General features: G+C 44.6%; 1 protein-coding gene across 1 annotated transcript in view; it reads right to left on the reverse strand.

Moving 5' to 3' along the window:
• The window catches only part of PCSK5 (proprotein convertase subtilisin/kexin type 5), a 435012-nt gene that overhangs the window by 20660 nt on the left and 388669 nt on the right, over nucleotides 1–25683 (reverse strand). The window contains exons 29-35 of the mRNA XM_036260761.1: nucleotides 22894–22977; nucleotides 21241–21436; nucleotides 15867–16084; nucleotides 14652–14888; nucleotides 12183–12413; nucleotides 8661–8838; nucleotides 4437–4654 (exon numbers count right to left, since the gene is read on the reverse strand). Coding sequence (XP_036116654.1) covers nucleotides 4437–4654; nucleotides 8661–8838; nucleotides 12183–12413; nucleotides 14652–14888; nucleotides 15867–16084; nucleotides 21241–21436; nucleotides 22894–22977 — 1362 coding nt within the window. The remainder of the gene's footprint in view (nucleotides 1–4436; nucleotides 4655–8660; nucleotides 8839–12182; nucleotides 12414–14651; nucleotides 14889–15866; nucleotides 16085–21240; nucleotides 21437–22893; nucleotides 22978–25683) is intronic.

The raw sequence follows: 25683 nt of genomic DNA on the forward strand, positions 1-25683 counted from the left end.
CCATGATATGGCCAATGATCAGTCAACTTTCTACCACCCTCCCACTGCACCCTCAACTCAATGTGTTCTCTCGTTTGTTATCTTATTTTGATTAGAAGTTTTGAGCAGCAACTCCATGTGGCTCTGGAATGAAACACACATGCACACACACGTACACACACACCACGTACACACATACCACACACACACACACACACACACAAATTAATGATTACTTAATGAAGTTTGTTTGAAAGAGAAATTCAAAGGTTAAAGTTAATTGCAAATGAGTGAACAGTGTGAATCGCTGTATTACAGTAGGGTTTCCTTGGAGTTGCCTGAAGAACTGCCTGAAAGTGTTGGGGACCGGCAAATGGGGGACATGACATGGGGCTCCAAGATTCCTCCTGTGCTCCAATCTGAGCAGGTCTTCCTTGATCAATTTATATGATAGGATTCAGGTTAAGATCTTATCTGAAGAAGACGGCTTACCAATAAAATGTCATCTGAAACCATTGTTCTAAATTAGAAATGTTGTACAATACATTGGCCACTATTCACATGTGGCTGCTGAGGACTTGCAATGGGGCTAGCCCAACTTGTACTATACATGCAAAATTAACATCTGATTGCAAAGAGAACAAACAAAAAGGGAATGTAAAGTATCTCAATCAATTTTATGTTGAGTACCTGTTCAAATAATATTTTGGACATATTAAAGAAAATGTATGAAGTTAAATTTACCTGTTTATTTTTATAAACTGTTGCGTGCTAAAATGTTTAAAATGGTACGTATTACATTTCTATCGGATGCCACTGAAACACCATGCTGTGAGATACATAAAGAAATTCAGGACTGGTCTGAATAGCACATGACCATTCCCAGGTTAGGGTAGATTGTTCATTAGTCTAAGCTCTTTCTAGTTTCGAGGAATTTAATGTTTATATTACTGAGAGTCTCTCCATTATTATTATTTGTTTCCTTGCGGGTATGAAGACATTTCTTTCGGTTACGGTTGCACCAGCGGCTGAGACTGGCCGGTGGTTCAGAGCACGAGGCGGCTCCCTGCTGAAGGTCAAGATCAGCCCCGCCCCGCGCGGGAACCTGCGCCCCACTGGCCGCGTGGCAGTCACCCCAGGGACTGGGTGCCTCCCAGCCAGCGGCACCTCCCACTGTTCTAGTTTCATCTTTTCTTGTAGCTTTTCCTGCTCCTGGCTGGAGCTTCTCGAGTCTTCCGATTCTGATGGAGTTCACGGTCCCTCTGTTTTTGTTCCCTCTTGCAAAGCTGCTCTTTTTCCTTCTCCAATTCTAGTCGGTTCCCTGCCTCTCCGCCTCTTCATCTCGGGGTCTTTGCTTCCCCTGCTGTTCAGCGGCGGAAATTCGTGCCTTAGTCGTGCTTCTAAGGGGTTTGGTCGAATGAAAGGAAACCTGGACGTCGCGGCCTGGGCTCTGCCCGGCCTCCGTGAGCTCCACCCGCGGGGCGCTCGGCTGGCGCGAAGCCCACGCACTCATGGCACCCGACGGACACGTGGACGTGGAAGGTGCGGAACGTCCGGCCTGTCACCTCCCCGTGGGGCTCCAGCATGGGGATGTCCACGTTCCGCATCCCCCCACGCTTCGCAAACACCTTGAGCAGAACCTCCTCGCTGGGCTGCTCCGAGCCCGACTCCTTCTGGGCGAACCATTTTCAGGGGCTCCCTCCAGGGAAATCGTGTCAGCCTTTCTCTCCGCAGCGTCATGGAAGCAGGAGCCCCGGTGGTGGCTGGTAGGGACATGGCTTTGGAACTTGGTGGTGCGCACCTTGAGGATGGTCTTGCCCTCGAGGCAGGCCCGGAGCGACTTGACCAGACTCTTGTTCCCTGCCCCACCCTTGAAGCGGATGAAGGCCAGGGTGCACTTGGACATCCCAGGGCAACTGGTGGTGGTGCCCCAAGCCCTTCTGCCTTTCCAGCACCTCCCAGTTGGAGATGGACTCCCCTGCTGCTACAGATGCAAGGGCCACACTGACGGCATCTTTATGATGGGCTTGAGGTGGAGGCCCTACATTGGGCAGAACTCCACTGTCGGAGACGGGCTGTGGACTACGGTAGCTGCTGCCATAGCTGGAGCTTTGGGCCGGCGCGGGGTTCTGCCTGTGTCCCAGGCCACTGCCAGGCTGGCTGGAGTTTGCTGCTGTCCCCACAGGACCCCAGCAGGCATGACCTCCCTGCTTGGAGCTGCCTGCTGAAGAGCCCCTGATGTGACGCGCCACCTCCGTCTGCTCCTGTGACTGCTCAGTGCTAGAGCTACAAAGGTAAGGCATTAATTTGTGCCTTTGAGGACCTCAGTCTACAGTGAGGGAAAAAGAGGAGGTAAACCATTACAATATATATTCTCTGTGCTGCAGGGACTTGACAGTCTTGTTCCCTGTTGTATGAGCATCATCTGGGCCATAGTGCTGAATAAATATTTGTTGAATAAATAAATGATGAATGAAGACAGAGTAGTACTAAAGGAACACAGAGTGGAGGTGGTTAGGGAAGGCTTTCTAGAGGAAATGCTGGTTGTAAAATTTATATAGAAAAAGGGCTAGGAATAGCAAACATACTTCTGAAAAGGATAACATGAATGTGCCCTACCAGCTACCAATATTAACCTCATGACTTTTAACAATAGAAATATTGTAGGAGATAGTGACCTAAGAAATGTCCAAACCTATAGAGAATTTTTGTGAGTTTATTTGAGCCAAACTGATCATAATTGCCGGGAAGCAAAATCTTAACAGGCTGAGAAAATGCTCTGGAGAATAGCAGTCTTGCAGCTTATTTTATACATTAGAATAATAGGAGGAGACATAAGGAGGGTTACATGAAATCCATTAGTATTTGTTAAAGGGAAGGGAGACAGCAAAGTAGGGAAATCTCTGGGACTGGATAAAAAGGCAAAATATAGAAACACATATTTCTTTTATATTGGTGGGTACAGGATAGTTAATAATTAACATGTATAGCACAAAGAGATGGTATTGGGGGAGCAAGATAACAATGAGGGTTATCTGTGGTCTTGTGCTCAGGCAGTTGTGCCTTGAGGGATCTAGAAAAGAAGGTTACTCTGACATTTCCAAGTTATGTTATCTTAGATGCAAGAAGACAATAGACAGGGTCACTGGTAACGACTGACCTTTGTCAAGGAAGCTACAGGCCTATGATATGACAACCCATTATGACTCCCTTTTTAAATTATTTATTTATTTATTTATTTAATTGATTTTAGAGAGAGAAGAAGGGAGAGGGAGAGAGAGATAAAAACATCGATGAAAGAGAACATTAATTGGCTACCACCTGCATGCCCCTTACTGGGGATTTGGCCCACAAGCTGGGCATGTGCCCTGACCAGAAATTGAACTGGCAACCTCTTGGTACATGGGTCAACACTCAACCACTGAGCCACACAGGCTGGGTATGACTACCTTTTGGTTAGGAATTCTTATCTTCAGACTATCCTATGTGGTAACTTTTTGGTCTCTGAGTTTGCAGTGCCCTCCATGTAGGCCTCCCCTGAGCTAGTCAGGTTTAGGATGTGGCCCCTTTTTCATCCACAGAGGTATTTCTTTTCTAAATGTAGAAGAATCCATCATGATTACATTTCTGTGTCAAACTATGGAGGCAAATGAGCAGATACGGATTTTAGAAAGTTCACTCTGGCATTGTTGTGCAGGGTGACCTGTTGGAAGAGCATAGGACCAGAGCCAACTGCCATGCTGACTACTTCAGAAAGTCGGCTAAGAGATACTGAGAATGGAGAATGAGGATAGTGAGAATGCAGAAAGGGATCCAAGTAGAGAAATACTTAGGAGAGAGAATGTTGAGGAGAGACAGGGAACAGACCTTGAAATTGATCTCCGTTGGAGGGCAGGTGTTTTGGGCAGGAGGTAAGGGGTGGATGACTTCAAGGTTTGAAACCTGGGCAATTGGTTGGACAGTGGTTCCATTAACAGAAAGAGTGGATATCAGAGGAAACTCATGTGTTTTTTCTGGGACATGTTGATTTTAAGGCTCTCTGGGACTGATGAGTAGGTATCTGGAAACTAGGAATGGAGCTTGGGAGAGTTTCAGGCAGATATCTTAGGTAGTTGCTGAAGTAATGAAAACAAATTTCACTAGGCAGATTCCAAGCTCAACAGGTAAAGAAGGAAGACAGAGTAGGTGTAAAACAGTTCCTGGAGGAGTCTGGGTCTGGGTCTTGAAGGATGGAAGAATCTGAAGTGGCAGCGGTATGGTGCAGGAGTAGCCCAGGTCAGAGGGCAGATGCAGAAGCTGAGATAATACAGACAGTGCTGATGCTGGAGATGATTGGTTATGAGGTTGGCAAGCAAGAGGAAACTCCAAAGGTGGTGGGGGAAAAAAGAGAGGGGCTAAGTAGGAAGGAAAACTACATTTTTCCATTCACACGTGTGAAATGATAGATACACCCTCACCTTTGCATTCATGGCAAGTCGGATGGCATCTCTCACAGGTTCTTGTCTTTTTGTCTGCATAGTAATGCACTGGGCAGGTGCGACGGCACTCTCCCTTGGAGTGGAGCAGAAAGAAAAACGTATCGCAAGACAGGCAGTCGGTGGGCCGAGGGCCCTGGCAGGCCTTGCAGGTCTTGTCGCACTTCTCACACCGTCCAGTGGCGTTTGCTGCATAATATCTGCAACCAAGGAGGGAAGCAGAGACTGAATTCTAAGCTTTGCTCCTAAGTTGGGTGTAGTGGAAAAATCATGGTTAGTCACACAGTGTTCATCTATAAGCTGGGTGAGCTACCTTTTCTCATCAGAACCATTACTAACTATATAATAAATCTACCTAATGAATCTCAGTTTTCTCTTCTGTAAATTTGGCGTTACAGTCTCTTCCCTGCTATTTGTGAGGATTAAGTTAGATAACACATATAAAAGGACCTAGTTCTTATCACATGTAGTAGCACCACAATAATTATTCACTACATTTGCCTTCTTTTTAAAAAATATTTATTTATTTATTTTTGTTAAAGATGTTTCTCCTTTTCTCCGCATTGACACCCTCCTCCCAATCCTACCACACCCCCAGCATTATTATCTATGCTTTGTTTACACATACATGCATATAAGTCTGTGGTTTATCTCTTCCCTTCCCCTACCTTTGCCTTCTATATACCCCTATGCTTCTCCACTTGAAGGGTTTAAGCTGTAAATTTGTTGAATGGGATCAGAGAATGGAAGACACTTTAAATGTACCTCTGAGTGGTTCTTCTAAATTCTCAATTAAAAAAAAATCTTGAAATAGGAGATGGCATAAGTGATGTTGATGGTTTCATAATAATACATGTAACTTCTATTTAAAAGATTTTTGGACATTAAATATAGCAATAATTACTGTTCATTAAGTTTCTATTATATAGCTGATAGTACACGAGGGACTGCATAAACTTAATATTTCACCTTATCAAACCTGAAAATGAAACACTAGAGTGTGGCAGTTAGGAGTTTGCCCTTTGGAGCAAGATTACATAGGGCCAAAGCCCAGCCATACCACTTAGAGCTGTGTGACCTCGGGTAAGTCACACAACATCTCTGTGTCTCAGGTCTGTAATATGAGGATAATGTAAGTACCTAAAATTAAACAAGTTATTCCTGAGAAACTTGTTAGAACAGTGCCTGACACATTATAGGTAATGTATATTAGTGATAATTATGAATTTTATGACTAATCCTCATAGCAAACCTTATGATTTACACATTATTATTTCTATTTTACATATGTTAAAACTGGGGCTTAGAATTTGCTTAAGGTCAGACAGCTAGCAAAGTGGGGCAATGTGATTTGAACTTATCTGTTAAGTATCACTATAAAAAAGCAGTGCATTATTTGCAGGTAAATTTAAATATTCACATAAGATATCTGGGAGAAAAGGAATCATTGTCCAAGATGAACTTCTAGAGGTCATCTGAGCCATCTTGGCATCTCTGGACATCAGCATACTGAAGCTATCTTAGAAACCTAAAAGTTCAATCCTTGGTTTCTCTGGCACAAAACCATCGGGCCCATTTGTGTTAGTTTGTTTTTTTGTTTTGTTTTGTTTTGTTCTTTGAGGTTTATTTTAGTCCCATTAACTTGTTGAAAACCAACACCATGGCTAGATAATGCTGAGCCTGCCTCTGCCTAGACACCTGCACTGATCTGAGTGCGTACCCTTGTACCTCAGTGGCCCAGCTTGCGGCAGATGAAGCCTTGTTTTACCTTCCGCAGTTTTACAGTTTCTGAAGAACAATTACAGCGAGTCACCAGTGACAGTGGGAGGTATTTGAGAGACAAGATGATGAGAGGAGAACAAACAAAAGCACCAACCATGAACTGAATGGTTGATAAAGATCACATAAGATTCAAAAGAGGAAAAGTGAAAATCCATACAGAACAGAGGGAAGACACAGAATTGAAGTCAGAAGATCTGATTTTTAGTTTTGACTCCACCATGTATTAGTAGCCGTGTGACTTTGAGTAAGGCATTTAATTAACCTCTCTGAACCTTGCTTTCCTCATCTGTGAAATGGTGAGAATAATATCAACCTCATAGGGTGGTTGTTCAATCAGATCATAATGTAAACGTACATAGTAAGTGGAAATACTATGTAAACTCTAAAGCAGCCTAAAAATGTTCTTTACTAATGTTATGAAGATGAGAAGAATCGATAGGAATCGTGGGAAAAAAAGATGATCAATATCAGGTAGGTTTAAAAAGTATCAAAGGGTGATGCTACAAGGACAGTGGAGCGTTGACTGGGGCAGGTAAAAGAGTGCAGCCCTGCAGCTTACTTTGATGGCTCCTTTGCATAAGGTGGCTGCAAAGTATCCTGAGCCTATAGCCTTGAGGAGGATCTTGTGCACAAGTATAGACAGTAACTGAAGGCTTTAAGATCCTGCTCTGAGGTCAAACACTAAAACAATTGTATGTGTTAGGACAGGGTGCAGAGAATTACACACCAAGGCAAAGAGATTTAACGTGTGAGGTTTATGCAATGCATGCGGGTCATTGATTTTACAAGCGGAACGATGTCAGTTAAGTATCTGCACTTATACCTTATTAATACCCTATTTGTTCTCTATTAAAAAGACTTATGGCAACCCATGCCTCTCTTCCCAAAAGGCAACTTCACACATCATGGAACAGTTGTCTTCTTAATTTCATGGTCTGCAATCTATTTATATCACAGGATAATACCCCTTTTTTTGTACATAAGAGTGTTTAATGACTTGATCTGAGGAGATGGAGATTCTTTATAGGGGATCCAGATTTTTTTAGGCACTTATGAAGTGACATGGAAGTAGGGAACAGATTGACAAACCTCAGAGGGAAGGGGGTGGGGTGGGACAGGAAGAGATAAACCAAAGAACTGATATACATATATGCATAACTAATGGACACAGACAACAGTGTGGTGAAGGCGGGACTGGGGCGGGGGGGCGGGAATGAGGATGAGGGTGTCAATGGGGAAAAGAAGGAGGGACATCTGTAATACTTTCAACAATAAAGATAAATTAAAAAGAAAAAAATAAGGCAGTGTGTAGAGCTAAAATGAGTCATACAAGCCGTGATTGTTATAGAACTGAAGAGAGGTGCCAATTTGGCCAAAAGCATTTGGGGAAAGGTTTAAGGTTACAGCTTTTCAGTTTGGGTCTGGAAACTCTCAGTGCTCTAGGTTACTCATTTGAAGGAAGCGTAGCAACAGGCCTGTAATCAATCTTTCTCTTTAGTGTGGATGCCTGGGGGTAGAAAAAGGGATGACCCAGTCAAATCCTTTTCCAAATATGCTAGCCAGCAGCCTTCTGATAATTACACTAATAGTTTTTCTTAACAGAAGAATAATAGAGAGTTCTTATCTGTGAGATGCTTTTAGAAGAATACATCACTGTGTTTAGGTTGCTTATGGTAACTAGACCTGTAATTTGTGGGTTTAAGGGGACATGGAGGGTTGGAGAATTAGTGGATAATTTTTTTTCTAAAATATGTTTCTTTATTGATTTTAGAGAGAGATGAAGGGAGAGGGAGAGAGACAGAGAGGGAAACATCCATGTGAGAGAGAAACATTGATTGGTTGCCTCCCATACACACCCTGACCGGGGACCAAACCTGCAAACTGGGCAAGTGCCCCGACTGGGAATTGAACCGGGGACGTTTTGGTGCACAGGACGACGCTCAACCAACCGAGCCACACTGGCCATGGCGAAATGGAGATGCTTTACTGAAATTGTTCCTTTTGTGAAAGCAATGCTATACATACATCGCATAGACCTCGCATATAAAATATGATCAGAACAAATCCAAATGCAGAAGAGAAAGAACCTGCATTCGTGATCTTGTATTTCCCTAAGGGAAGAATGCTTCACCTCTTTCTTGTTTGGCATGTGCGTCTGATTTGATCATCTGACCTTTGTGTTCTCCTACTGGGCCACTTGCCTGTCCTGTTTCCTTTTCCATTGCTCTGAACGGGCAGAAATCCTTTAGACACTGCTAGGCCTGCGTTGGCCTCTCCTCTTTGTCCCTTACTAGCAGTGAGACTGCAATCTGGTTATATAAGTTTCTGAGACTCAGCTTCCTCATCTGCAAAATGGGTTTGCTAACGGTGAGATCCGGGGTGGTTATGGGATTGCCTGAGGGAAATGTGTGCTGAGCAACTTACCCTTCCCTGCACTGGAGCAGGCACTCCTTGCCCAGCTGGAACCAGCCCGGGCGGCAGGAGAGGCAGTGCATGCTGTGTCTGCCTTCACAGGTCCCACAGGAGCTGTGGCAGGGGGCGCACCGGTGGCTGTCCTCGTCAGCGTAGTAGCCCTCGGGGCAGTCCTGCATGCAGGTCGTGTCTGCCAAGGGAGGGAAAGAGTCTGTCTTGGTATCAAGTATGACACATGTCTCCCAAACCTCTCTGTGCCCCTCACTGTGTACCATAGCAGAGGGGGATACAGGAGGATGAGACACTGTCCTTGTGGGCTGGTGGAGATGCTTGGGAGCTAAGATGAACAGCCAAGAAATGGAGTCAACCATAATGCCATTAGGAGCTGAGAGAAAGCAGAGGTTAGAGTGGACTGGCTGCATTGGGCAGGACAGACATCAGTCTGTCAAAATGAGCTAGAGGATGTGTGGGGTCTCCCACAATGTCAACTCTCCATTTTTAGCCTTGACACGTGTTTCCTCCAACACATGTCAGGTTTTACCTTTAGTTCTGCTGTGCTGTCCACATGCTACGGCTCTTGAAATTTAAATAAATTTGTAACGAAATAAAATAAAAACTTCTGTTCCTCAGTTGCATGAGCAGATATAAAGCCTTTCCATCATGACAGAAAGTTCCGTGGACAGTGAGACTCTGTTTTGCCCATGTATTTAAAAATCAAAACCTTAAATCCTCTGCGGTGTACAGAGAGATGAATTGGAGTTGAGTTGTTCAGCCCCACACCACGCCAGTCCTTCCTCCGTCGACCCTAGTGGATCTGCTGAGTCTTGTCTTGTCTTCTTCCTTCACAACATTTAGAGGTGGAAATTGAGGGTGGTTTAATTAGAAGGCAAACAACGGAGATTTGCTGGCTTTGTAGTTTAGCATACGGTTCTTAGAGGTAACTTCTTCCCCAGCTTTAGTGTAACGTCACTGAATGGACATCAGGCTCTCCTGCATTTTCAGTGTGAGCCACTGGTCAAGTTTAGACCAGACCATGAGTCAGTTTGTCTCCATAACTGCAGTCAGCGTGAAGCCCAAGAACTGGTGGAAAAGCTGAGTCATATTGGAGCTGCTGTGGACTCAGCCTCTGTTCTGGGAGACTCTCTGAGCCACTTGGGGGCAGGGCCATGTCAGTCATCTCAGATTTTCCAGCACCTAGCACAGGGCCAGGCCCCCGTCAATGTTTGTTTGGTGGCTGTTTCTTTAAAGATGGGTGTTGGCAATGGTTCGTTGTCTGGATGATATATCTGGTTAACTAGGGGGATTCCTTAATCCCTTAAAGATGAAACACCTCTGTATGGCTTTTCTATTGCTGTTATAATATATTACCACAAACTTAGTGGCTAAAAACAGTACAACTATATTAGCTTACAGTTCTGGAGGTCAGATGTCTGAGATGGGTCCAGAGACTCTGTGCTGTGGAGGCTCTGGGGGAGAACCTGTTTCTTTGCCTTTTCCAGCTTCTGGAGGCCACCTGCACTCCTTGGCTTGTGGCCCCTCCTCCATCTTCACAGTCACAACCTAGCACCCTCTCTCAGTTCCTCTGCTCTGACATCACATGGCCCTGAACTACTAACTTTGGTCATCCTGCCTCTCTCTTGTAAGGACTCGTGATAATCCAGGATAATCCTCCCAAATCAAGACTATTAATTGAATCACATCTGCAAAATCCTTTTTGCCATGTTAGATAACATATTCCCAGAGTCTGGGGATTAGGATGTGGGCATTTTTAGGAGGGTTAGTCTTGTTTTTAGGGTGGTTAGTATCATTTAGTCTACCACAACCACTGGAGGAATTATCTAGTTTATACCTAGCCCGACCCCCGAGGCGTAGGTGTGAGGGACCGAGCGGGAGAATATGAGAAGGTCAGGCCTGAGCACACCCTGTACCCAGCCCTCGGGGGACTGCGTCCTGTGTTATACCTTACGCTGAAGTCTCAGTTCTAGTTTCAGGCATTTCCCTAGTTTAAGAGAAGACCACCTTGTAGTGACAAGACATCTTCCTGTCTGTGTGAAGGCACCTGAGTTGGTCACTGGTAACACTCTAAGTTGGGGATAATTAGAAAAGAAGGTCCGGGTGTTTGACATGATATAAAGATCTGGAATGTTCTCACGAAGCAGTAACTGCTAGGAAGAAAGGTCACTGAGATTTGTGTAAGCAGGGCTAAGATGAATGGATAGAAAAGACTGATGTCTTCAAATGTTTTCTAGTGGAAGGTGATCAGGAATGGTATGAGGATCGCTATCACTGCGTCCTAGCAGGAGAATGCTGCCCTTGCAGATGACATCTCAACAGGAAGAGGAAACATTGTTACACATTTCTACTGAGTGTCTTGCTTTTCAGATCTGCTCTGCTGGGTTGATGAATCCTAAGCTTTCGGGGTCTTCCACAGACCGGTCTCTTTCTCCTCTCCCCTACTTTCCTCCTCTGCTCCTCCTTTCAGCCGAGTCTAACTTTGTGTCGTTTTGTTTCTCCCATACCTGTGTTAATCCTCATCATGGTATCCCTGGACATTGCCTCACACTAGCAGTAACCTTCACAGATGACCTGCTAGAGGTGGCCAACCCCAGGCTGTGACATACTTTGTTTCAGAAGATTTATTAATCAACAGATGCTAAATCAAGGGGGACTTTTGATGAGGATCATAAATATCTACATGCTCACGAGGTGCCTCTTCACAGACTGCTTGTCAATCACAAGGGAAAATAGTAACGATGAAGTGGAGAAATCAGCACCCCGAACAGATGATCAGAATTAACATCACCGAAGAGAGGCAGGTGAACATCCTTTGGCTCCAGAAGGACACATCACCTATGCAGCATTTCCACTGAGAATGCATGATCTCCATCTTATCATGGGAAAGTTCACACAAACCCCAACAGAGGGTCAAGACTGCGTTCTTCTAACATGTCAATATTATAAAAGAAAAGAAAGTCTGTGGAAATGTGTGAGATTAAAGGAGGCTAAAGAGACATGGCATCTAACTGCCATGACTGTAGACTGGACCCTATCCTAAAGGGGCATTGACACAATTATAATACGGCTGGTATATTACAGTATTGTATCAGTGTTAAACGCACCCATGTCGACAGTGGTACTGTGGTTATGTAAGAAAACATCCCTCTTCTTAGGAAATAAAGGCATGCTAAAGTATTTGTGGGAAAGGGGCCACGATGTGTGTAACATACCCTCAGATGGTTCAGAAAGCATGTGACTTATGTCTACATATACATTGAGAGAGGGGGAGCGAGACAAGAACATGTTAAAGCAAATGGGGCTGAAGATTAACGAAGGGTGAGAGGGTAAAGGGCCTCGTGTGGTGTTCCTTGTACTGTTCTCACTCTTCCCTCTTTTCTGTAGGTTTGAAACTTTTTCAGACACAAAGTAAAAAAAATGAAGAAGAAAGACACCAATATCGCTGGCCAGCAGGCATTATGAAAGGCGGGGTCCCAGATGGAGGGAAAGACAAGCCCGCCTCAGAGGACAGTGACTCACTGAGAAGCAGGCTGTGCCTGGCGCAGGTGTGACACTGGTCCTCGAAGGGCCCCGTGCAGCGGACGCAGTTCGGGTGACAGGGCTTGCACCCCGGAGCCTCCTCATCCCAGTACTCGGAGAGGCTGCATTCCTTGTGAGGCACGCAGTCCCGGTGCTTGTTCAGCCTCAGGCCTTCCTGACAGGTGGTGCAGGTCCCAGGTGATGAGCAGGTCAGGCAGGACCTGGGACAATCTGTGGGCCGGTTCGGGGCAGCAGACAGAGAGTGAGAGTGAGCCAGGGCACCTCAGAAATATTTATTAGACTTACTGTAATGACCCACATGAAAGCAAAATAGTAATAAGTCACACACTAGTTTGTGGCCTTTTCACCATCATCATTTCTATTCTGTCGTCCTCCAGGGACCTCCTACAACCCCTTGAGCTCATCACTAGAATTGATATATATTATAACTACCTGTGGACAAAAAAAGGCTTCTTTTATATTTATTTATGAATGCACAATGCCTAGGAGAGGGCCTGGCATATAACAGGCATTTGGTAGATTTTGTTAGACAAATAAAATAAGAACAGTTTACTCCCACCTGGTGGTTTTAGCACTTGCTGCTTCCTCTGCCTAGAACTCTCATCTCCCAGATATGTGGGTGGTTTGCTCCCTCCGTTTATCATGCCTTATTTTTCCTTTCGATTATCTTTTGTAGAGTCTGCCTTCTTCAATAGAATGTAGGCTCCAGAGGGCAGGACTCTGTCTGCATTGTTCCCTAGGCCTGAAGAGCACAGGGCACATAGTAGGCCCCCAATACGCACCCACTCTTGGAATGGACACATAGTATTATTATTGTGATTATCCTCATCTCATTTGATCTACATCAGGAAGTTCAAGCTGGAGGTGCTAAGTCACTTGGCTAGAAAAAAGCAGGGTCAAAAGTTGAACCCAGAACCTTAACAAGAGCTCTTGCTATTTCTGCCCCAGTGCTTTGAAAAAGGTGTGGGGTTCTTAGAGGTGCCTCTGCTATCTAGTAGGCAACAATTTGGGGTGATCAGAATGCATTCCAAGCCCTTGGGTTTCTCAGAGGAGATCCTGCTTGGAGATTGCTTGGTTCCGGAGGCTTCTCTCTACCTATCCAAACCTTAATTTTCGGGTCAGGTACTGTGTTCCTCTCTCTGGAAATCAGGTGCAACCCTGTTTCTTCTAATGCCAGCTTCCCTCAGCCTCCCTTTGGCCTGGCAGCAGGTATCACAGGGAGAGACCCCCACATAACTTTCCAACACTGGAGCTGGTCGGAGTGAGCCCAGGTATCTGTACTTTTTAAAAGCTCCCCAGTTAATGCCAATGGGCAGACAGAGGTGAGAACCAGGGGCTTTTCTCAATGAGAACATTAAATCAGGTAAATTAAGTACAGTAAGTACTCTGAGACCTGTAAAGTTCTCTATATGGCAAATTACTTTTATTATTGAACACCAGAGAAAGGCCAGAAGTTGATCCCCAGTTCCTGCCTTAGTACAGCCAGGAGGGCACTGGGGGCCTTTGGCTGAGTCTCTCCACACTTCTCGTGGGAGCTGACCCCCCGCTCCACAGCCTGCCTCACAGGCTCGCTCCCTCCCCTCTGCTACATAGGCACAGCCGCCTGTCTTCAAGTTCATGTTCTTTCACATATAGTAGGGTGGGACCTTGACACTAAAGAATGTACATAAACACACAAAAGGGAATCATAAGGCTAGACTGACCTTATTGTGGTCATCATTTCTCAATACATATGTTTATCAAATCATCACATTATATACCTTAAACTGACACAATGTTCTATGTCCATTACATCTGACTAGCCCGGGGGTGGGGTGGGAGTGGGGAAGAAAGGTTCCTTTTCCCAGAATGCTTCTGTCACTTGCTTGAGAATTCCTCTAGTAATGGGCAATTTATTAAAAAATTCTAGTAAGAGGCAAAGAATTCATGCCCCCAAATGGCCAAGTCCTTCTTGAACACGTAGGGAGAGAAGAGCTGGGTGGGAGATGGACCACGGGAGCAGGGCGGGAGGCACTGAGGGTGCTGCGGCGGGAGGGAGCTTTAGGGAGGCCAGCGTGAAGGGAGACAGGAGGCACCGAGGAAACCCTCCATGGCACAGCTCTGCTCATGCTGCTGCCAACTTTTAATGGCTTAAAGTTTTAAGAAAAATCTTCCATTTTGGGTGTAAATGTTCCCGTGAGAACGCTTTTTGATCTGCCACTGTCATGAGGAGGGACAATGTGAAACATTGCTGATAAAAGTTACATGATCAAACCTAATGAATTATTTATTTAAAGAAAAAACAATAAACTGGAGCAGATTTAAAAGATGAGGGGGAGGGGTGGGACAACAGTTCTGGGGCCAGAACTGTGCAAACCCCAGATCTTACTTCATTTTGGTGTAGGGAAGCCATAATCCCATCAGGCTCCCTGGGATCCAGTGCTCGGTCATGTACCCCGAAGTCTTTACCTTTGCAATCCTTAGTCTCTCTTCTATAGTAAGTTCCTGCGGGACACTCGTCCAAACACCGCCCATCATAGAGGACGGAGGATGACTCAGCACAGCGGTCGCAGTCGTCTGCTGAGGGGCCGCTGCACTCCAGGCAGTCCTGATGGCAGGGAAGACACTGGCGGGCGTCCTCGTAGAAGTGCTGGGGACAGGACTGGCGGCACAGATCCCCGTGTAGGAAGAATTCAGGCATGCACTCTGGCGCAGGGCAAACAGCAGTTATCCCCAGGGGACAGGAGAAAGGAATTCCCTCCCTCCACAGTGGCAGCCCATCCACCACCACTTGGACTCATTTGACCTGAGTGTATACTTGCCCCATCTCTACCCAGCCAGGGCACGTCATCCACACCCCAAACCCTCTGCCTTTGGATTGGAGCCCACATGTGGAGGCCTGTTTAGATGGGGCTGGGTTTCCACCCTGAAATGATCTGCCCCTTGGAGGTACAAAAATCCTAGTGCTATGGCAGACAAGTGATGGCCGAGACGCTGGAGGTACTGTTCTCAAATCCCGGGAAGTGTCAACAGATTTTTCAAGCTGTATGGAGCACCTCAGGCTCTATTTAATACAGAAAGCAGTTTAGGAACTCTTGGCTTAGGTAATCCTTCACTCACTGATAGGGTAGACTAATGAAATATACATGGTCAGCATGAAGAATGCTTTGTCGGTTTGTGTTTGTTCTCTTATTTCGGGGGTAGGGGGAATCTGGAAAAACACTTTAGGTTAGGCCAAGATAATTGTTTGGATAGGATAGTACCAATTAAAGAGTCTATCTTGTTCTGGAGCAGAAATCAGTCCTGGGAGATAATTCCAGAGAAAAAAATTCCTAGCCAGAGTGCCATTCATGGAGTTAACAATACCGTGCAACACAGTATTGTTAACTGGAGTTACAGGATTCGCCCTGGACAGCGCCTGGCATACCCTAAGTGCTCAATACATGCATGTGGAAGAAATCATGCAAAAGGTGCTCTTGTCTGTCTTAACTGGCAGAATCCGGAATCGGAAGGCTTTACCTCACTCTCGCTTTCCTCAGTGACATGCACCGAGGTAGATAAATTTCAGCAAAGGCAGGGAGACTGGTTCCCCCCATTCTGCTTGGACATCCCACCCTCAGAAGGTTGGCCCCCAGCTGGAGTGGCCTGGCAGAGTCACGCTCTCGCCTGGGATGCTCCCGGTACCTTTGCACGTCTCTTCATGGATGCACTCCTGACACATCTCCGGGCAATGCTTGCACACCCCCTCCACGGCCACGTGCCTCTCAGAGCAGGTTTCCTGGCACACTCCCTGGTCCAGGACGAAGCCCCCTTCACAGGAGCGGCAGTTGGTGGCGTTTCCTTCACATGCTTTGCAAGGGGAGCTGCAGCGTTCACATACGCCCTCTTCTGCATAGAAACCCCTGTGGGGAGAAGAGAGAGCTACTGGGGAAGCCTTCCAGGTAGGACAATGATTCACACCCGGTGGCAAAGGCGTTAGGACTGAAAATGAAGGACTGCTGGGCTTGTTGACCAAAATGAGTTCATCAAATTTCCTGAGGCAGTATGGTAAAAAAATCAGGGCAGTATGGAAAAATAAAATAAAAGGGATAGATATCATCCCCGGTGAATTTGGTTTGTTTGAAAACAACTCTGGTGAATTTGTATAAACTTTAGTCATCTGTTTCTCCTATTTTAATTTCTAATTTTAATTTCTATTTTCATGTTAGAGCTTTACGTTAGAGTAGAAAATGCTTTTTATTCAATTTAATACATTTTTAATAAAAATTCAATTTAGCAAATTCAAAAAATTACTTTGAAGGCTCAAAAGATTTAATACCCTATATATAATATTGGAAGCACTTTTGCTTTTGGATGTTCGTGGCCAGCCACTGATGACTTTTTCCAAACACACATACATAACATTTGCACACAGCACCAAACATTTGGAGAACTGTGCTTGGAGTATACGTCGTGTGACTGACTTCTTCCAGGAGGAATCTGATGTCTGTATATACTGTCCCTCTGACTGATTTAACATTCACACCATAGAAATCACTCCCTGGTGTGTAAACATGGTAAATATGAAAAACTCCACCCTCTCAAATACACTTGGGAGATGAGAGAAGTATAGGCAATGTTTCTTTGAAGGGAAGAGCTGGAACCTGCAGAAATGATAAAATCATAAACTAGTTTAGAGGCAATGGTCTTCTGAGGTCCTAGGTAACCTCTTCCAATTGTTTTCTATAGTTGTCCATCTATTAGCTATCGCCATAATAGTGCCATGTAACAAAACAGCCCAAGTTTGTTGTCACTCATGTATCTGGGGGCTGGTCTTGCACTCAGAGTGGTATATTTGATCGTACAGGAAGAACTCAGGCACTCGTTCTGGGCGAGAAGGCTTGACTCTAAGCTGCACGCTGGGTACAGGTCTTCTTTATGTCTCTGATCCTCCCTGGCACAGAGGACTGTTGGGGCATGTCCTTCTCTCAGCCTTGACAGAAGCAAAGGAGGGCACATTCAACCAGGTAAACACATTTTAAGCCTCTGCTTCTCTTCTGCTAACGTTTCATTGGCTAAAGAAAATCAAATAACCCAGCCCAAAGTCAAGGGTCAGGGAGTCCATTCTGCCTCTCATTGGGGGTTGTTGCAAAGTTACAGGCAGAGGGCATGGGTACAGGGAGGGGTGAAGAATTGCAGCAAATAACTCAACCTACTAGAGTCCGCTTTGAATCCTAAAGCCAATAAAGCATCTTTACTCAGTGTTTTAATTAATTAATTCACTCACTCACATCCATTTAATCATTCTTTCAGTCACTAATTTCTTCTGTTTATTTAGTAAACAAAAGTAGATTGTGTGTATCAGGAAGAAATAGGACGGGTGAAGAAAACTCACATTTCTAATGTGGTTTCAAGAAAGAAAGAAAATGGAGAAAAGCAACTTAGGTCGAAGAGGGGGAACTAAATAGTAGTCCTTTGAAAGCTAAGCCCAGGCTGTCCCACCCGCTCTGGACCATGATGGAGAACCCTGGAGGAACAGAGACACTGCTGCCTCGCTGAGCCAAGTCGACCTCTTAAAAAGGACTTTGACAAAACAATGGATAGAAATGTATCATATACTCACCAAGAGTTTGACTGAATTTGAGAAAGCTGAAATTAAGGGAATTTCATGCGTTCTCAAACATATCTTATCTACTACCCGAATGAGAATGTGGTGGATTCGTTGTTTTTGTGTGTGTAGTGTGGCTTGTCCTCACCCAAAGAGAGGTTTCAGCTGTGACCTGGGTAACTTCTAAACTCTTGGAATTCCCCAACTGGTAAGAGTGTCCTTGTTATTCATCGTGGGCCCCTCCAACCACACCGGAGACTTGATGCTAACAAAATTATTCTGGGTGGGGCTGGCCACACCCTCTAGATTTAGGTTGGGAACTGGCCTCCCCAGGAGAACCAACCTGTGTTCAGAGGTTGGGGACTTTGGGACACATGACTCTGGGGAATTTTTAATGCTAGGCCTGACCAAGATCTCTCAAGAATAGTCTCTGGACACTGATGATGAGCAAGTCCAGTGCAGACTTCGAAAAGATGCAGCACAAAGAAAACCTTTTTCTCATAAGGGCATCAGTGGAAGTCAGCTGAGATGCTAAAAACAAAGGAATGATTCAAGCAAAAAAGAAAAAAAAAAAAAAAAACCTACTGAAGACTACTGCTAACTCAAAAATACACGAATCTCCCATAGTTGTCGGGGGGGGGGGGTGCAGATGCCAACGGAAGGTGTTTTTCAAAGAGCCACTTGGCCCAAAGCAGCCTCTCCACACAGATCTGCCCAGTCATTTGTCATGTCTTCTCCCTGTAGTCACAGGACTTATCTGTGAATGTTTCATTTCACTGTTATTTTTATTTAAGAAGACAGATGCTTCTTTTTAGAAGAAATGGCCACCTGCATTACATTGCTACATTCAAAGTACTTTATGTTGCAATCTTTCAGCTCAGATAAATATATATAGTGTGAAGGCTGTATGTTCCTGGAGCTTCGCCTATATTTTAGACACCCGAGACGGACAGCGCCTACAGGAAGACAGCTTTCTCCTACGAGAGCTTCACATCTGTTCATATTTGGTGAATATGAGCACACCGTAGGTTTTGCATTGCCTTTTAGACAAAACCACTATAATGATGTATGTTACTACTCACACTTTTTTCTTTCATGAATATATACTATATTTGAAAAAGCAGTGGCCACTAATGCTGACTTATAAATAATTCTGAATACCTGGATAGCATTTCATTGTAGGTTGTGTTCCTATCATAAATTTTATTGCTGTTTTAGGATAGATTGTACCCAAAAGGGCGATTTCTCAGGAGTAGTAACAACTTGAAAGTACTGTGCTGTAGAAAAGACCAGTCACAACACATCGTATTTTGTAGCATTTGATTTGTATGAAATTTTTGAGAACAGGCAAATCTATAGAGATAGTAAATTAGTGATTGCTTAGGGCTGAAGGAAATTGCAAGTAACTGCTTAAAGGGTACAGAGTTTTTGTTTGTGGGATGATGGACATTTTTTTTTTGTTGTTAATCCTCACCCGAGGATACTTTCCCATTGATTTTTTTTGTTCATTTTTTTAGATAGAGTGAAGGGGGGGGGGGGTTGGGGGAGAGAAACATCGATGTGAGAGACACATCAATTGATTGCCTCCCACATGACCCCAAGCAGGGCTGGGCATCAAACCTACTACCCAGGTACATGCCCTTGACTGGGAATCAAATCTGAGATCCTTTGGTCCTCAGGCTGACACTAACTGCTGAGCCAAACTGGCTAGAGCTGATAGACATATTTTAAAATCAATTGTGATGATTATACAACTGTATATATACACTAAACACCATTGAATTGTACACTTGGTATAGATGAATGATGTGATATGTGAATTATATAACAATAAAGCTACTATTGAAAAAATAAAAAGCACTCTGATTGGATGAGAATGTGGCATTGTGCAATGGTGAAACATGGACCTCAGGGCTGAGGAGGTTTGGGGTGAAATCCTGACCATATCATGCGTTAGTTGTGTGATGTTGGGCATGCTTACTCCTTTCCGCATCTGTAAAGTGGGGAAATAAAGAATCTGGATGAGAAGATTTATGTGAAGATTAATGGATCATACATTTGAAGTGCTTGGCACAGTGCTTAGATATCACAAACCCTCAACAAGCAGCTGTTTTTTAAATAGTTTCTTTCCCCTTGGAATTTCTTAGCCCTTTGTGTGTTTAGGTTCTGGGAAGTATGGAAGTAATTGAGGTAAACTTCTCCTGCTGGGTTATAGGCTCTTTGAAGGCTCAGACTTTGTTCAGGTGATCTTAACGTAGCTTCCACTGTCAATTTTTACACACCTAGTAGGTGCTAAATATGTATCTGTAGAATTGAATTGCTTATGATTAGCTTCTACACTAGAGTGGAAGCTTTTTGAGGGTATTACGACTTGTGTTTGAACCTTACAGGGACTATCTCAGTAACGGATACAAATTGGTCATTAGGAAATAGGCATTGTTTTTATCATCAAGTTCTTTTAATCAGCAGGCAAATGAAATTTCTAATTTCTTAAAACAGATTCTGTTGGTTGCCTCCCCAGACTCATTTCTTGCCTTCCTCTCCGGTCTTCCTGGCTGGCGGCATTCTGATTTCATGTGGGTTTTCAGGGGTGAATCTTGTTCAGCCTAAACCAATCCTTTTATTCCCCCCCCCCCCATCAGCAGTGTAAGGTGTAAGTGATGCATTCTGGCTAATAAGATCTGAAGGGAAGTCTGAGGATGTTTTCTTTCTTCTTGTAAACAAAAAAATCTAAGAGAAGCGCGCCCTTTCCTGTCTCTGGTGGCTGCAGCGTGGGGTGGTGATGTGTGGAGATGCAGCAGACAATGGACGAGCTAAGGAAGATAAAAGAGCAAAATCTGTGGGTTTTTCATGAAGTGTCGGCCACTGAAATAACCAGGACTGGATTTCTAAATGTTTTGTTACGTGAGATAATAAACCCTGTATAGTCTCAGTCATTCTACTTGGCACTTCTGTTGCTTGTCACGGAAAGTTTCCTCATGTACTTTCCCATTTGCCATTCCCTCTTCCCTTTTAGGTACATCCTCGGGGTGGGAGCATTGATAGGAAGGGTCAAGGACTTATAAGCCAGGAGACTGAAGAAGCCACGAGGAATCAGTAACTAACTAACCAGGTATTCTCTTGATTATCTTTGATTCAGACCTCCCCTACTTTAAACAGAAGAGGTTTCTGTGTTCTGCAGCCTTACTTTTGCGATGGCCGAAGACAACTACTTGATCATAAATGAAAGGCAGCATAAAACATATGTTTACAAAAGTAAAAGTATATACACAGAATCACCACAAGAGAGAAGCGAGCACCTGGCGTTAAGTCGTGGCTGCTGTGGCCCCCAGGGATGTGGGACAGCGGAGGAGGGACACTCACGTGGGTGCTGGAACCGGGGAGGAGCTCTTTGGCGAATGGGAAGGGACAGTGTCCAAACTGCTGCAGGAGAGTGAACACCGGCAGGAAGTGAAAGGAAAGGAAACTTACTTGGGGCACTTGGAGTAGCACTGGCCTTCGTGGAGGAAGAGAGGGTGCTCCCGCTGCGTCCGGCACTTTTCGCAACGATTGGCTTCAGAGCAAGAGGCACAGTCCTCTGTGCAGTTCTCACAGCTGCCACTCCTCGCCGAGGGCCACGTGCCTTGGGGACAGGTGGCGATGCAGGCCTGAGCCAACAGATATGTGCCTGGAAACCCAGGGAAGAAGGCAGGTGAGGGGTCATCGCGGGTCCTGTCTGACAGCACATGCGTCCGCGCAGAGATCCACACTCACAGCAGCGTTTAATCTGCTCCAAAGACCCACAGGTTTCAGGCTGACCACAATGTGTCCGTGACACTAAGTCTTGCAGGAGGAGCCAAATCTCTAGACAGGAAATTGACAACAGGAGGCCTCTGCCCTGTTTCTTTTACTTTCCTCCTGCTCTCGGTGCGGGTCACTCGGGGGCTTCCCTTCGCCTGGTTGTTTGATCCGTCTGTTAACACCTTTGCCTGCCTTCCTGGTGTCAGCCCACAGCTGGTGGCTCTGTTCTGCCTCCCAAAGCCTGTCTCGTTAGGACACTGACATAGTAGCGACTCTTCCACCCAACAGGTGGTCCATCTATTTATTTTCAATTGAAAAAATCAGATAGTGCCATGTCGCACTTCGACTTTTGTGGCCTCCCTCTATTGCAGCTTATTTCAAATATGTTCATTAAAAAGTTGATCGAGACAGTGAAAATGATACAGCACACGCTTGGTTGTCTGAGTCAATTATACACCCCTGTTTTACAATTACAATTAAAATTACTGTACGTATGTATGGACTGTAGTCCTATGTATTCGAGCACCCCAGGAATCCTTCAACGCCAGGTGCATCCGCTAGAGTCTGGAATGGATTAACCGCGATAAACGAGGGACGACTGTATTAAAGAAAACAATTTAAAAATCACCCTCAACCCCCAAATTCCAAGGCAATGCCTTCCATTTTTGTATGTAAACCTAAATATTTTGTAGGAGTAGGGTCACGGCACACCTGTCACTTTACATTCGGCTGCTTTGGTGTCCCATCTCACTGCTCACCTTGCACGTTCCAACGTGATGACCACTTCAATGGCAGCACAGCACTCCTCTCTGTGAATGTTACTGCACCATGGGAATAAAACATCTCTCTAATTCAGGGAAGTTGTTATTTCTGGTGCTTTGTTTTTATAGATGAGGAAGCAGTCACTTTGGTTAGCTGTTACGTATTACTCTTGTGTTTTTGCTCCCCTAAATTCATTACCAGAAATGAAGAAAGAAATAATCGGTCAACTATCCCCACCCAGATTCTCTGCCGTGAGTTCTCTAGTTTCGGCTAAGGCACTCTGAAAGGGCCGCGGGACCTCTCGAAACGTCAGATACCCCTAGACCCTAATCAATTCTGTGGCCAGAGTAATTGCTAACTTCATCATGCTTTTGGATAAAAAAACATTTCTTTTTGCGTTTGGGTCCTTTGAGAGCCAGTATTTATTACAGGTCAGGGTTCAGGTTCCTGTGTTGCTCTGCAGTAGCCACTGTGATGGGAAGACGCAGCGGGACTAGGTCAAGTCCTTCCTTACAGATGCCACGTCCACGAGCAGCCATGCATTGGTTTGGCCACTGCCACCTTGTCACACTCCACACTAACCTTTTGGACACGAAGTGCACAGGGTTTCAGATCCATTGCAGGTTTTACAAGAAGAATGACAAGGCTGCTGTTTTCTCAAAAGGTCTGCGTAGGGAAAGAAACAAGAAATCAGTCTCCTCTGAGAGGTTCATAATATTACAATGTTGGCAAAGATCTGTGGGTAACCTCACTTCCTTTCCTGCCCAAAACAGAATCCCTTCGATTTTGTGTTCGCTAGATGTTGGCACCCAGCCTCGGCCTACTGGGTGGACTTCTTTCATTTCTTTTTTCTCTTACTCCTTTGTTGGCAATTGATTATCAAGACTTTCTTTTCAAACTTCCAGAGATAGCATAGCCTTCACTATTAAGGGGATATTTGAACTAATAAATGTTACTTCTTTCACATATTAAAAATGTGTGGGGTGAGTGTGTGCTTGTGGGTACGCACATATGAATGAGTTTTTGGGTCAAAGGGAATCACTCATTTCCCCATGATTCTTAGCTGGACTTTTCTCTTCACTCCAAGGTGATAACTGAGAATTCATTGTGTTTATCATGAAAAACTTCTTTACTTTTTTTTGTTGTTGTTGTTCTTCGGAACCAGATTTTATAATTGGACAGTGGTTGGGTCTACGTTTTCTTCAGAGTAGCCATGGTGGAATGAAACCTAAAATTATCTCATCTGAAATTTGTCCCAAATCATTGTTAAATCTCACCAAAATGGAGCAGCCAAAATGAGCTTTCTGGTTGGGCAGGTGATGAGCAGGCCAACATGGGAAACACTAGAGTTGTTTCCCTCTCTCTTTCCCTCCCTTAGCATTCAATGGGCAGGCTTTACAAGGAAGTCAGCAACTCCACGAGACAGTTCCAAAGACACACATAATAGCCTCAGTGACATCGCTTAGTTAATACACATCGAGATAGTGCTTAATTGCAGTAATTGTTCAGGAATCAGCATGACTGACATTGGAAAATTACAAAAAGCTCTAGCTCCGAATGTGTCTTATGAATGACCCTGACTCTCAGTCAACTGTTGTAGACACCTTGTTATTCCCCTCCCTCCTCCCTCCCTCCCTCCCTCCTTCCTCCCCTCCTCCCTCCCTCTCTTGTTTATAGTGCCTTCTTTTCTTTCTGAGAGTCAGTCTGGCAGAGGGCTCTCTAGTCACACCTGCTTTCAGATCCCAGCTGTGCTGCTCAGGTAGGGTAACCATGGACACCGTAATTCATCTCTCAGATCCCTACTTTCCCATGTCTCTGAAATGAGAATGAGTAATCCTTCCTCGACAGGACTGTTGTGAAGACTAAATGAGATAATGGGTGTAGTGTGCTCATGGCAGCTCAGTAAGTGGTAATTCCTCTGCCTCCTTTCTTCTCTCTCCCGATTTCCGTGTTTGTTGTTGCTCCGCCACATTTCTGAGGCCTCTGTTCTATACCCGGAGTGATGCTGGGAGGCATGGCTTGGTTTCCTTGATGGTGCCCATAGTTAACTAGCTGGTGAGCCTTGCTTCAGAGAAATCTAGATTCAAAGGTAGGTAGGTAGATATGGGTGTAGATATATAGAAATACATGATTGTCCATCTTGCTATGCTGAGTGTCAATCTTTTTCCTAGTTGGGAGACAAACATTTTGTCCTGGTTTTCCCATAGACTGACTGACTGATATAATCTTTGGTGGGGGGAGGAACTCAGCCCTGTGCTAGTCATGAGATTTTCACAAAAGTGGTCCACATGATATAACATGATTGAGTCTTTTCCTGAAGACCCCTTTAACCTGAAAAATTACTTAACCCCAAAAAGAGGGCAGCAGAGAGATGAGCAACAATTCTGTCGCTGACCCCAGTTCTCACTAATCAATAGAGAACACAAATCCAATCCACAATGTCATATCACCTTACACCTGTTAGAATGACTGGTATCAAAGAGACAAGAGACATGTGCTGGTGAGAGGTGTGGAGAAAGGTAACATCCCGTGGACTGTTGGGAATGTAAACTGGTGCAGTCACTATGGAAAACAGTATGAAGGTTCCTCAAAAAATTAAACATAGAACTACCATATAGTCCAGCAATCCCACTTCTGGGTATTTATTCAAAGGAAATGAAATCAGTATCTCAAAGAGACATCTGCACACAATGTTCATTATTAATTACATTATTCACAGTAGCCAAGACATGGAAACAACCTAGATATCCATCAATGGGGGATGGACAAAGAAGGTGCGGGACATTCAGGTGGGGGCAGAGGTAGGTTTACAGCTGTGAGTATGTGAAAGTTTCTTGTATTATTATTTATTAATTATAGTATTATTTTCCATATGAACAACTGTAAGCCAACTTTTGCCCCACCCCTGTATAGGCAACGGAACATTATTCATCCACAGAAAGAGGGAATCCCTGCCATTTGCAACAACGTGGATGAATCTTGAGGGCATTATGCTAACTGAAATACAGAGAAAGACAAATGTTGTATGATCTCACTTCTATGTAGAATCTTAAAACAACCAAACTCATAGAGACAGAGTAGATGGGCGGTTGCCAGGGCTTGGGGTGCGGAGGGGGTGGTGGAGGGAATGGATTAAGGTGGTCACGAAAGGGCACAAACTTTCAGTTATAAGATGAATAAGTTCTTGGATGTAATATACAGCATGGTGACTATACTTAAAAATACTGTATTGTGTAATTGAAAGTTGCTAAGAGAGTAGATCTTAAAAGTTCTTATCACAAAAAGGTGACTGTGGAGGTGATGGTGTGTTAACTAATCTTCCTCTGGTGGTCATTTTGCAGTGTATACATATTATCAAATCTTCATGTTATA

Source organism: Molossus molossus, unplaced genomic scaffold (assembly GCF_014108415.1).
Source record: "Molossus molossus isolate mMolMol1 unplaced genomic scaffold, mMolMol1.p scaffold_m16_p_14, whole genome shotgun sequence".
Classification (NCBI taxonomy): domain Eukaryota; kingdom Metazoa; phylum Chordata; class Mammalia; order Chiroptera; family Molossidae; genus Molossus; species Molossus molossus.